A 13,460-nucleotide genomic window follows, 5' to 3' on the forward strand; every position below is an offset into this window, starting at 1 on the left:
GTTGTATGTACATACCACATTTTGTTTATCCATTCATCCATCAATGGATATTTGGGGTTACTTTCATCTCTTGGCTATTGTGAACGATGCTGCTGTGAACATGGGAGTGCAAATATCTCTTCCAGATCCTGCTTTCAGTCCTCTTGGATAGATGCCCAGAAGTGGGATTGCTGGATCATATGGTAGTTCTATTTTTAATGTTTTGAGGAACTGCCATACTGTTTTTCCATAGTGGTTGCACCATTTTACAATCCCAGTAACAGTGCAAAGGGTTCCAGTTTCTCCACATCTTTGCCAACACTTGTTATTTTGGGGTTTTTTTAACAGTAGCCATCCTAGTTGGTGTGAGGTAATATCTCATTGGTTTTTATTTGCATTTCTGTCATGATTAGTGACTTTGAGCATCTGTTCATATGCTAGCTGGCCATTTGTATATCATCTTTGGAGAGAAATGTCCTGTGCCCATTTTTAATTAGATTATTTGTTTGTTGTTGAGCTGGAGTTCTTTATATATTCTGGATATTAACCCCGTATCAGATACATGGTTTGCAAATATTTCTCCCATTAAAAGTTATAGGCACTTTTTCTCTGTGTATAAGATTTAATTCTTTGTATCTATTTAAGTGTGCAAATTTGGATACTGAGGGAAATTATACAATGTAATTTCAGTGAAGTTCTTTTGAGTTTAGGATAAATTCACTTGTGTCTTTACTGGTTTAAATGCAGTTTCACCTTAAGGAAGGAGATGGACTGGGTGACTTCAAGATCTCCTTCCTGATTTTTTTTTGTGTGTGTGAGGAAGATTGTTCCTGAGCTAACATCTGTTGCCAGTCTTCCTCTATTTTAGTGGGATGCTGCCACAGCGTGGCTTGACAAGTGGTGCTGGGTCCACGCCCAGGATCTGAACCTGCGAAACCTGGGCCACCAAAGTAGAGCATGCAAACTTAACCACTATGCCACCAGGCTGGCCCATCCTTCCGGTTTTTGTGACCAGTGTGTCTTTGTGTCTTAGATACCACATGGTGATTATAATAATCTCTATTTAGGCGGCATCCCACATGCCAGAACTAGAAGGACCCACAACTAAAAATACACAACTAAGTACCAGGGGGCTCTGGGGAGAAAAAGGAAAAACATCATTTTAAAAAATAATAATAATAATAATAATCTCTATTTGTAAATTTTATTTGTTAAAAGATTGATACATTGTATTTTTGTTTTATTATTTCTTCAGGGTCTCAGACTTCATTACCAAATTTCATTTGAGAAAAAGGAACTGAATGTAGAATTATATCTTGCTTTTAAAGGTTTTTATTTTGAGATTTTAGATTTACAGAAAAGTTGGACAAATGGTACAGAGTTCACCCAGCTTTCCCTAATGTTAACATCTTACATAACCAAAGTAAAATTATGAAAACCAGGAAATTAACATTGGTACAATATTATAAACTACAAATTCTAATTGTACCAGTTTTTCTAGTGATGTCCTTTTTTGTTCCAGGATCCCATATAAGGTCGATCCCACATTGATTTACTATCTCCTTAATCCAATCTGTGACACACCCTCAATCTTTCCTTGTCTTTCATGACCTTGACACTTTCGATGAGTACTGGTCAGTTATTTTGTAGAATGTCTCTTAATTTGGATTTGTCTGATACTTTCTCATGATTAAATTGAAGTTTTGCATTTTGGGCAAGAATACCACAGAAGCGGTATTATAGGTCTTCTCAGTATATCACATCAGTGGGTAAATGATGTCGTATACAATATTAACCTTGATTAATCAGTTAAGGTGATGTCTGCTAGTTTTCCCCCTGTAAAGTTAAAATTTTTCCCTTTGTAGTTAATAAGTACCTTGAGACTTTGCAAATATACTCTTCTAAAGCTTTCTCTCCCTGATTTTAGCATCCGTGGATGGATCTTGCCTGCAGCAATTATTACTGTGGTAGTTGCCTAATGATGATTTTGCATTTTCCTCATTCCTTCTACATTTGTAAGTTGGATTTCTTCTATCAGAAAAAGCTGCTCCTCCGCTTATGTGTTTATTCATTTATTAATGTCAGTATGGACTGCTGGACATTTCTTTTATTCTGTGACTTAGAATCCAATAATATCATTATTTTGTTGCTCAGATTATTACAGTTTTGGCCATTGGGAGCTCTTTCAGATTGGCTTCTGTTTCCTTTGGAAAAGCCCCCATCCTTTTTCAACCATGTTCTTATTTTCTGGCACTACATGATTTTCCAGGTTCATCTTGTATTTTCCCTTTCCAGCCATGAAATTAACCACAGAAACCGGGAGCAATGATGTCAAAGAATGATAGTTAAAACCAAGATCTGGTTTTAAATACACTCCTGCCTACTTTGTAGCTGTGCTTCTAGGCTCTTAGCTAGGATATATATATATATACACGCACATACATATATATATGCATGCTAACTGATGCATACATATACATCTATATTAATTTCTATATGTATCTATCTATATTTGAAAATCCTTAACTTCATGCCAGTCATCTGATTCCAATCCATTACCCCTTTTTCTTTCTGCTTATCTCCTTTGCTGTGGGTTTTGTAACCCCTTTCCTTTTTTTGAATTTTCAGGTATGAGGGTCTTCCTGAGCATTTCTTGTAGAGGAGGTCTTGTGGCAATGAACTCCCTTAACTTTTGTTTATCTGGGAAAGTTTTTATTTCTCCATCATATTTGAAGGATATTTTCGCTGGATAGAGTATTCTTGGCTGCAAGTTTTTGTCCTTCAGAGTTTTGAATATATCATTCTATTTTCTTCTTGCATGTAAGGTATCTGCTGAGAAATCTGTTGACAGCCTTATGGAGGTTCCTTTGTAGGTTATTTTCTTTTGCCTAGCTGCCCTTGGTACTTTTTCTTTGTCTTTGACTTTTGCAAGCTTCACTACTATATGCTTGGGGTTGGTCTTTTTATATTGATATAGTTTGGAGATCTATTGGCTTCTGTCACATGGAGTTCCATCTGTCTTCCAAGGTTTGGAAAGTTCTCAGCCATCATTTCTTTGAACAGGCTTTCTGCCCCCTTCTCCTTTTCTTCTCCCTCTGGGATACCTATAATCCTTATGTTGCATTTCCTAATTGAGTTGGATAGTTCTCGGAGAGTTTCTTCATTTCTTTTTAGTCTTAGTTTTCTCTCCTCCTCTATCTGCAGTATTTCTATATTTCTGTCCTCCAAATTGCTAATTCTGTCCTCCATATTATCAACCCTGCTGTTCCCCCCCCCCCCCGCCTTTTTTCTTATTTATAACTTCTTTCCCCAAGAGGAGAAACCTGGCTCTCATTATGCACACTATACTTACTTATTTGTTCAATCCTAGTATACACAGAGTTTGAGAATTGCTAAGAATTCTCAAACAGATTTACTAGAGTATGATATTTGTTTATAATTCTTTTTATCTTTAGCCTTACAATATTCAATGGAAATACCTTTTTCCATAGTTATTTGTTAGTTCTTTTCTTCCTCATTCCCTTGTGTGGTTATGTTATTTGTTTGTAATGCCACTAGGTTATTTTGTTACTGTTTGTATTCCATGTTCGGGTTCCTTCATATTTGGTTTGATTTTATTTGTTTTTTAAGTATCTGAAACATTACTATGGTTCTAACAGACTAAACTGTGTAAAAAGATAGATAGTCAGGGGCTGGCCCTGTGGTCGAGTTATTAAGTTTGCGTGCTCTGCTTCAGCAGCCCAGGGTTTCGCCAGTTCAGATCCCGGGTGCAGACATGGCACTGCTCATCAGGCCATGCTGAGGTGGCATCCCATGTAGCACAACCAGAAGGACCCACAGCTAGAATATACAACTATGTACTGGGGGGCTTTGGGGAGGAGGAGAAAAAAACCCAAAAGATTGGCAACAGATGTTAGCTCATGTGCCAATCTTTAAAAAAAAAAAAAAGATATATACTCAAAAAAGTTACTCCCTTCTCATCCCTGCTACCCTGTTCCCAAATTCCTGCTTTTCCCACCCCTCTCCTTTAGAAAATCAGTCTCTTTAGTTACTGGCTAATCCTTCCTGCATTTCTTTTATACAAACAGCATATGTGTCTATATTTTCTTTTATTACTTCTTTCTTACATGAGATATAGAAAAGTAGCATACCATAGGTGGTATTCTGAACTTTTCTTTTTTCACTTAACAATATATACTGGAAATCACTCCATATCAGTTCCTAGAGATCTTCATTTTTTTTATAGCTGTATAGTACTCCATTGTGTGGAAGCACCTTAGTTTAATAAACCACCTATTTATGAGCATAGACTGTTTCCAATATTTTTCAATTACAGGCAACGCTACAGTGAATTACCTTGCATGTGTATACTTTTGAATTGTTTTAGAAACAGGATTTCTGCATCCAAAGTTAAGTAATTTTTAATAACAAAATTAAAGTTATGTAATTTTGCTTAGTATACCAAATTTCCCTGCAGAAGGGGTGTACCATTTTGCAGTCTCATCAGCATTGTATGAGATTACCTGTTTGCCCACAGCTGTGCCAGCAAAATATGTTGCCATATTAAAAAAAAAACTTTTTACCAGTCTGATAGGTGATAAATGGTATATTGATATTGTTTTAATTTTCATTTTTAAAATTACAGGTGAGTTAGATCACTTTTTCATGTTGAGGATCATTTTGATATCTTTGTGAATCATCTGTTTGTGTCTTTCATCATTTTTTTACTAGAGTTTTGGGTCCTTTGCCCCTCAGTTTTTAAGTGTTGTTTATATATTAGAGATGTTAGCTCTTTGTTGTATATGTTCTAAATATTTTCTTCTACTTTTGTCAGTTGTCTTTTAACTTTGTTTAATGTTTTTTGCCATGTAAAAATTTTTTATTTTGTGTAGTCAAATTTATTGATTTTTTTCTTAGAATTATATCTTGACTGCTGTTTTACAAAGTTAATATATGTTGTACGTATCAGGTACCAAATGAGTGCTTGGCACTTCATAACAAGTTAAAATTAGACAATATGGAAAAAATTGGAAATAAGCTGAGTTTTAATGACGAGATGTGGTTAGAAAAATCATACTGTATCTGTAAAATAAAATACTATGTAATGATTAAAACTTGTTTTTAAGAATATTTAATGAAATGGGAAGATACTCATGATGTAATATTAGGTAAAAAGAAACTTCTAAAACTATAATACAGTGCAGTTTTTCAGAGAAAATACATATCTATAGAAAAGTATAGATGGAAATACTCTGAAATGTTAACAGTGGTTATCTCTAGGTATTGAATTATCTCTGACTTTTATTTTCTTCATACTTGCTGTAACTTTGAGCAGTTACCTAACCTCTCTGTGCCTTAATTGCTGCATCTGTCAAATAGGGATAATATATAGTACTATCTTATAGATCTTTTTGGTCAGGATTATATAAGATATGTACTTGAAACAGTGCCTGGCCCATGATAAGCTTTCTGATAGCTGATAGTTATTATTACTTTTCTCTGTTTTCTACAATAGCCACAGATTATTGTTCTTACAAGAAATGTTTTTTAATACTGCTTTCCGTAGTTCTTTTAAAAATATGTATTTATACTCTAATATTGAAAGTAATAAATGCTCATTGTATAAAATTTGAAAAATACATAAAAGCATAATGAAGAAAAGGAATACCACCAAATATATAATGTGATTATAAATGACAGCTTATGAACTCCCTTTGACAGTGATCTTAACTATATTTGAAAACTTGAAGTGAACAAACAATATGTTTTAAATTTTTAAATACTCTAAAAATTTCCATTGCTTCAAGTTCAGGAGAAATCAACAGGTTGTTTTCCAGCTTTCAAAGAAAGTTATCAAATTTAGATAACATAACTTAAAAAGGTGTCGTGATCCAGTTTATATGCTGCCTATCAAGATGTGAGATGCTCACATAGCATCACTAAGCTGAAAATACAAACCAGAATACTGCTTGAATCCTACCTCTTTCTTCCTGAGTTCCTGTACTTCAAATATGTGTTAAAGGTACCCTGATAACTAACACATTGTGTGTGCTCTTTCAAGCAGCTCTTCTCCAGTTGTGACAAAAGAACCTGATGTGCCTGTGTTCTTTCCGAATTCCGTGCTGGCAGAGAGTGTAAGCATGTGCTTACACAGTGGACCAACAGAGGGTGCTAATAACAACTCTGTAACATCAGGGGAACCACAAATTGAGCAAGTAACGCAACCTTTGCCTCATCAACCATCAGATAACCAGAAAATATACCAGGATTTATTGGTGAGAAAATGTGAAGCATTTCATCTTTTGTGACATGGTTATTTAGTCTAGAGTATACTAGTTAAGCCTTTCCTATATTTAAACTGATTGGGACCTTGATATGAAAATATTTTCCCAAAGTTAATGATAGATCACTTATTTCCTTTAGCTTTTCTTAAATTATGATAACCTAAGTTTAGTAATTTACTGTAAGCATCCCAGTCATCAGAAACTTAGATAGCCAGGAAAAAAAAAAAAGCCTTATTTTAAAACTATAAGTGTTGAGGGTCTGGCCCTGTGGCCAATGGTTAAGTTCATGAGCTCCGCTTCAGCAGCCCAGGGTTTCACTGGTTTGGATCCTGGGCGCAGACATGGCATCGCTTGTTAGGCCCTGCTGAGGTGGCGTCCCACATGCCACAACTAGAGGGACCCACAACTAAAATATACAACTATGTACTGGGGGTACTTGGGAAGAAAAAGCAGGGAAAAAAAATGAAGATTGGCAACAGTTGTTAGCTCAGGTGCCGATCTTTAAAAAAATATGTGTTGATATTATCCCAAATTCACGTTAAAGTTAGTACCAGAATAAAAAAGCAGGAGTTTGCAAGAAGTTTGAAAATTGGAAAGTAAGGAATATTTATGATAATATTTACTGATTTTGGTTCAGGTAAGCAGATTTTTCTTGAACACTTAGCTTAGTCTAAGAAAGTGAACTAAGTTAAGTGGATAACATAAAGATGAATATGACAATCTCTGCCCTTGAGAACCTGGGGGGACATAGCACATCAATATCAGTAACAAATACTTATAGGACAGGCTGAGAAGTGCTGTAAGCAAAGACAGCACAGAATAAAAAGGGATAATTCTGGTTGAAGGAAATAGTCATCTTGGAAAAGTTAGAATGTGAACTGGGATTTGAAAGTCGAATGACCCTGGGTGTCACTTCCATCCAAATTATAGATTTTGGAACATTTGATTTCTCCATTTATAACTGAAGGCTAGTTAAACATAGCTCATAGGGCCCTAAGTATTCATTAGTGAACACGTATTTGTTATTTGCCTGCTAGGTCCCAGACTGGTGTTAGCAGCTGTGTGCTCAGGGAAGGAAATATGCTTTACTATCAGCAAAGCAGAGATAGTATCACAGGGCATTCTCATTCAAAGTGAGAAAAGAGAGGAGTTAAATTCTGAAAATTTCATAAAGATCTAATTTATAACTCTCAAACATTACCATTTTTCACATGAAAACAAGATTTAAAACTTTATAAAGAATTTACTATAAATGCTCGAAAACGCTTAAAATGTTACTCAAATGATTTTAAATCTGTTTTAAAATGAACAAGTTCTGAACAAACATTCTAAATTTCTTCTAGGGTCTGATGAAATAATTCATTAGGATGGGCTGTTTTATAAAAACCCTATAATACTTTCAAATATATTTATACTTTGTAGAATTTAAGACATTGTACTTTTCCCTAGCCTTACTTATGGTATTATTTACATTTTTGTTTCCTAAGATTGTTAATAGTGATTTTTCAAATATGTCCTTTTTCTTTTCATCAGGGTCAAGTGAACCACCTATTGAATAAGTCAGTCTGTGAAGAGACTGAGCAGCCATCTACCACAGCAGTAGTTATCAGCCACGAATGCACCAGAACCCAAAATGTTTACCATACAAAGAAAAAAAAACATGATTCAGGACTGGTGGACAAAGATTGTGTTCTTAATGCAACCCTTAAGCAACTAAGAAGCCTTGGAGTAAAAATTGATTCTCCCACTAAAATCAAGAAAAATGCACATAAAGTAGATCATGCCAGGTAACTTTAAAATTTATTTTAAAAGATGAAAAAATTTTAGATATATCGCAGCAGTCTCCTGAGATAAGGTATAAGCTTGCCACTCAGTTCAATTGATTCATCATTTATTCAGGGCCTACTGCATGTATGATGAATAAGAGATCATCTCTACCTTTTAGAGTTTTCGTTTTAGTAGGAGAGAGGGTTATATACACGAGGAATTTGAAAGATGTTACGGGATGTCTCCTGGGTAAAGATGCCAACAAAATACTCTAAGAGTCTTGGAGAAAGAGAAATGAGCCTTTACTCGTTTCTGGTGTCTAGAAAGTCTTCCTGGAGGTGATAGGGTCTGGGCCAGCTTCTGGGTGTATGGTTATGCAGTTATGCCGTCTAAAAAGCAAAAACATTCCTTTTTGTAGGAATGTGTTTTGAAGAGTATAGTTACATGAACTTTATTTATTGTTCACCAGTTCCAACTGCCATGTTCTCTTGTGTAGATTCTTCTTCATCAAAGATGGCATCAGCACATACTTGCTTTTCAAGAGAATAAAATCTGGAAATTATATTATTAAGGTTAATTAGCATGTTTTCTCTTAGTTATTTTTGATGTTTTCCAGTTACAAAAGTAATACAGTCTCATGATTTAAAAAAATATCAAATAACACACAAGAGTATCAGATAAAATACAAAAGCCCCCACTCTCCAGACTCCTCAGTCTGGCTCCTCTGAGGTTACTTCTCTTAACTGTTTCTTTTGTATTCTTCTATAAATGTTTTGTATTCTTCAAGTATGTGTGTGTACAATGAGTGTTGCAATTTGGTTTTCTTTTTCTTAACATTACATCTTAGATACTTTTCTTTATAGGTATATGCAGTTCTTTCTCATGTATTTAAACAGCTGCATAATATTCTGTTGTACCCATGTAATATAGTGAACCCTGGTCCTCTGTTAATGGACTTTGAGACTGAATTGCTTCTTTCTTTCTTTTTTTTCTTCAGTTTCTTGATTGATTTGCTTCTTATTTATCTATTTATTTATTTATTTTTTCCTGGGAAAGATTCACCCTGAGCTAACATCTGTTGCCAATCTTCCTCTTTGTTTTTCCTCCCCAAAGCCTCAGTGCATAGTTGTATATTCTAGTTGTTAGGTCCTTCTAGTTCTTCTATGTGAGCCACCACCACAGCATGACTACTGACAGACAAGTGGTGTGGTTCTGGGACTGGGAACTGAACCCAGGTCGCCAAAGCAATGAGAACACTGAACTTTAACACTAGGCTGTCTTATTTCTGATCTGAAACAATGCTAAGTGAACATCATTCTACAGGTGCTTGTACAAGTATCTTTGTAGGATAAATTCCTAGAAGTAGGTAGGATCAAAGGAGATGGGCATTGAAAGTTTTGGTAGATGTTGCCATTTCCCATCAAAATAGTGGTACCAGTTTATATTTCTACTAACAGTGTGGGAGAGTGAGGCTAACATTTTTGAAGTGTTTATTTCAATACTGTGAGATAGAAGCTGTATAATGTCTGTATAATGTCTACTGGAATGTACAGATCATGTGCATTCTATGTGTAACCCTTACATTTTGGTGTAAATGCCTTTGGGGAGTAGTTTTTAGGTAATGTACTTCTTCACAGTGGCCACCCTATTTTATTTTATTTATTTTTTTACTTTTTTCTTTTTTAAAGATTGGCACCTGAGTAACATCTGTTGTCAATCTTCTTCTTTTTTTCCTTCTTCTCCCCAAAGCACCCCCTAGTACACAGTTGTGTATTCTAGTTGCAGGTCCTTCTGGTTGTGCTGTGTGGGACACCACCTCAGCATGGCCTGACAAGCAGTAGTAGGTCTGTGCCAAGGATCTGAACTGGCGAAACCCTGGGTCGTAGAAGACCAAAAATATCTTAAATTATTTTTAATTTATATTTTGTTGATTGTTAATGGATTGTATATATTACTGTGATTAAAAATGAACCTGCACTGAAACTATTTTTCCAACACATAGAAGAAGTCAAATTTTGTTTGTCGCTAATCTTAGGCTGAGAGGATACTCCAAACATGAGACTATGTAAAGCCTACCTAGTTAATTCACATTGTTTCACAGTTTTTCTTAAACTTGGTTTTTAAATATTATCTCCTACTGCTCTCACCCAAGTTTCAGCTTACTCACCGTTGGCATTTGCAAGGGTTCCTTGCTGTTACTTTACTTGGGATGCTCTTTTTCACCATTCTACTTGCCAGAATCCTTCTTATCCTTCATAGCTACTAGAGCGGTGCCATGTCCGTGCCCAGGATCAGACCCAGCGAAACCCTGGGCTGCTGAAGCGGAGCGTGCAAACTTAACCACTCGGCCACAGGGCCGGCCCCCCTGTTTCTTTTATTCATTCAGTAAATATTTATTGAGTACCTACTACGTGCCGGGCACTGTTCCAGGCACCAAGGATATTGGAGTGGGGAAAAAACAGACCAAAATCCCTGCTGTCATGGCCTTTCCTGAGGGAGCTAGACATAAATAAGTAATGTGAGTTGAAGATATAAATAGCCATAGTGCTGAGGAGAAAACAGAATAGTAAAGGGAGGGGGATGTGAAGTGTTGGCAGGAAGAGTAAGGTTGAGATAGTTGATGGGGAAGACCTCCCTGAGGAAGGTTTTCATGAGTATTACATGAGATACCGAATGGCCGGCAGAGCGCCTGGCACATTATAAGGCATTAATAAAAATTAGCAGCTGCTATTTTATGTGTGATATAAAGGAAAAGCCTAGTCAGTTAATGTTAATGAGATAAGGCCAACCAAAGTGAGTTGAAGACTATGTGTAATGAAAGAAAATTAGTGTATACACACACACACGTGCACGCATACACACACACACACACTCGCATATCCAGAGACTGGTTGATGTTTTTCACTCAGTACAAGTGGAATCTGTTCTACTATGGACAATTTAAATTTTTTGTTTTTTAATAAAGATTGGCACCTGAGCTAACGTCCGCCAATCTTTTTTGTTGTTGTTGTTGTTCTTCTTCTTCTTCTCTTCCCCAAAACCCCCCAGTACATAGCTGCACACTCTAGTTGTGAGTGCCTCCCGCTGTGTTCTGTGGGACACTGCCCCAGCATGGCCCAATGAGCGGCGCCATGTCCTGGCCCAAGATCCAAACCCTGGACCGCCAAAGCAGAGCACATGGACCCAGCCACTTGGCCATGCCAGCCCCGACAATTTAATATTCTGAGTTACTCACCAAAGCTTGTGATGTTATATTATCAAATGTGTTTCTGTTTGATTTTATTTTTGTTTTACTTTACCAATATTGAATGGCTTTTACATTTTGTGGCCTTGTATTTGGTCTTAAAACCATGACTGATGGATACGTTTAGGAAAATTAATTTGCATTCCACTTTCAGTCTTTGAATTGTGGATCACTTTCTAGGTTATCATATTTATCCCTTGAATGTATCTGGATCGTCAAGACTTAGATGTCTGACCACTCAGATAAAAAGCACCATGAAGCTTAAAGCTGAAGACCTTTTGTTACTTTCATAGAATGGAACACATTAGGATAACACTATTTAGTACTCAAAATAAGATAAATGATGGCCTTCTCCATTGTGTCTTTCAGTGTGTTGGCACGCATCAGCCCTGAAGCAGTGATCTCTGGATTAAACTACATGTCATTTGCTAATGTTGGCATGAGTGGTTTAAGCCCCAATGGTATGGATTTGAGCATGGAGGCAAATGCTATAGCTCTGAAATATTTAAATGAAAATCAGCTTTCACAACTGTCTCTTACTCGATCAAACCAAAATAACTGTGACTCATCTTTTAGCTTTCTACATATTAACACAGACAGAAGCAGTGTGGGGCTTAGTTTAATTTCACCAAACAATATGTCATTTGCAACCAAAAAATATATGAAGAGATATGGACTCATACAAAGCAGTGACAATAGTGAAGATGAAGAGGAGCCTCTGACCAACACGGACAGCAAGAGTGAACATTTATTGAATCAAAACCTTACATCCATACCTGAACAACTTGATCGTCAGCAAGAGCCCTCTAGGAACGGCTGTGAGATAATTAATTGTTATAGCTGTGAATCTGTGGGCACCCCCCCAGATATGCCAGTATTGAGAAATATTACAAATGAAGTTCTTCAGCTAAAAGCAGCACAGCAGTTGCATGAAAACCCAGCATTCTTTTTAAAGAACCTTAAACCAAGTCCTGCAGCGAACCTCCGAACTGGAAAAGCAGAGTTTACCCAACATCCTGAGAAAGAAAATGAAAGGGACGCTCCACTTTTTCCTGAAAGTTTAAAACCTTCTGAAACTTTAAAGCAAATGAATAGTATGAATTCAGTAGGCACCTTCTTAGATGTAAAGCGTCTCAGACAGTTGCCAAAATTATTTTAAACCTTTAACTCCCCACCCTCCTGACATGAGGACAGGCTGTCTCCTGAAGATCCTGAGGGAAGCCGGAGCCTTTGGTGCTTTGGGATCCTAGTCACTCTAGGGTCTCTCTCTTTCTTGGTAGCAGCTGATTGCAAAGAGCTGAACAAGTGACCTCATTGTCTATGAGATGGCTGGCTAGTAGGAGGGCTAAGTTCCCTTTGTTCAAATAGAGCTGTTCGGCATCACTGAAACCTTTTTTAAAAAACCAAATCCTGAGATCAGTTATTTCAACAAATTTAGGTAAACAGATACTATCCAACTCTGAATCCCAACTGCTCTCTTATACTGTACGTTTTGAAAAGTCCGTTTTCCTAGCATGTTGCATCTCTGCATCTACCCAGTCACCTAAAAGAACGTAAGGTTATCATGATGCTGACTAAATTAGCTAAATCAACCCTTATTGAATTTAAGGGACAAGTTGTCTTATTTAGAATACCTTAAGGTCTTTTATACAAGGAGTGTATATGTCCTCTTAATTAGGGCGCATATTAAGTTCTGTGGCAGTAGAACTTTTGCAGACTGGTGGGTTGATGTTAATATAACATTTTCAACATATCTATCACAGGATAAGAAAATTATTGTGTGTGTTTTATAAACTTTGTGAGTTTTCAAATGTTTTAATATTTTTATTATAATAAAAATGTCTAGATTGACTGCTTTCCTTTGTCCTCTGCTATAGCATATCCTCTCCACTTTTTTTTTTTAAACTTTTAGACTGTATTTACAGAAATAATACAGAGAATTCAGGGTACCCTTCACCCAGCAACCCCCAATAATAATATCTTACATAGCTGTATTAAATGATCAAACCAAGAAATTGACATTGGGCACAACATTAGTAACTAAACTACACCTTTCAAGTTTCACAAGTTTCCACGCGCACTCATTTATTTACTTTTTGGTGTATAGCTCTATGAAATTTATCATTTATTATAGATCTGCATAACCACCACCACCACCACAATCACCATACAGACCTGTTCCAGCA

The 13,460-nt window shown here is 36.3% G+C and overlaps 1 protein-coding gene across 8 annotated transcripts in view; it reads left to right on the plus strand.

Moving 5' to 3' along the window:
* STIL (STIL centriolar assembly protein) overlaps nucleotides 1-13,130 on the plus strand; it is a 54,543-nt gene extending 41,413 nt beyond the window's left edge. For 4 of the 8 annotated variants that reach the window (XM_008541773.2, XM_070592733.1, XM_008541744.2 and 1 more), the window contains 3 exons: nucleotides 6,041-6,254; nucleotides 7,797-8,050; nucleotides 11,644-13,130. In XM_008541773.2, coding sequence (XP_008539995.2) covers nucleotides 6,041-6,254; nucleotides 7,797-8,050; nucleotides 11,644-12,433 — 1,258 coding nt within the window. In that variant the 3' untranslated portion in view covers nucleotides 12,434-13,130. The remainder of the gene's footprint in view (nucleotides 1-6,040; nucleotides 6,255-7,796; nucleotides 8,051-11,643) is intronic. The other 4 variants (XM_070592726.1, XM_070592738.1, XM_008541766.2 and 1 more) reach the window with 1 other exon arrangement.
* Nucleotides 13,131-13,460: the final 330 nt, after the last annotated feature.

Source organism: Equus przewalskii, chromosome 2, assembly GCF_037783145.1.
Source record: "Equus przewalskii isolate Varuska chromosome 2, EquPr2, whole genome shotgun sequence".
Taxonomy (NCBI): domain Eukaryota; kingdom Metazoa; phylum Chordata; class Mammalia; order Perissodactyla; family Equidae; genus Equus; species Equus przewalskii.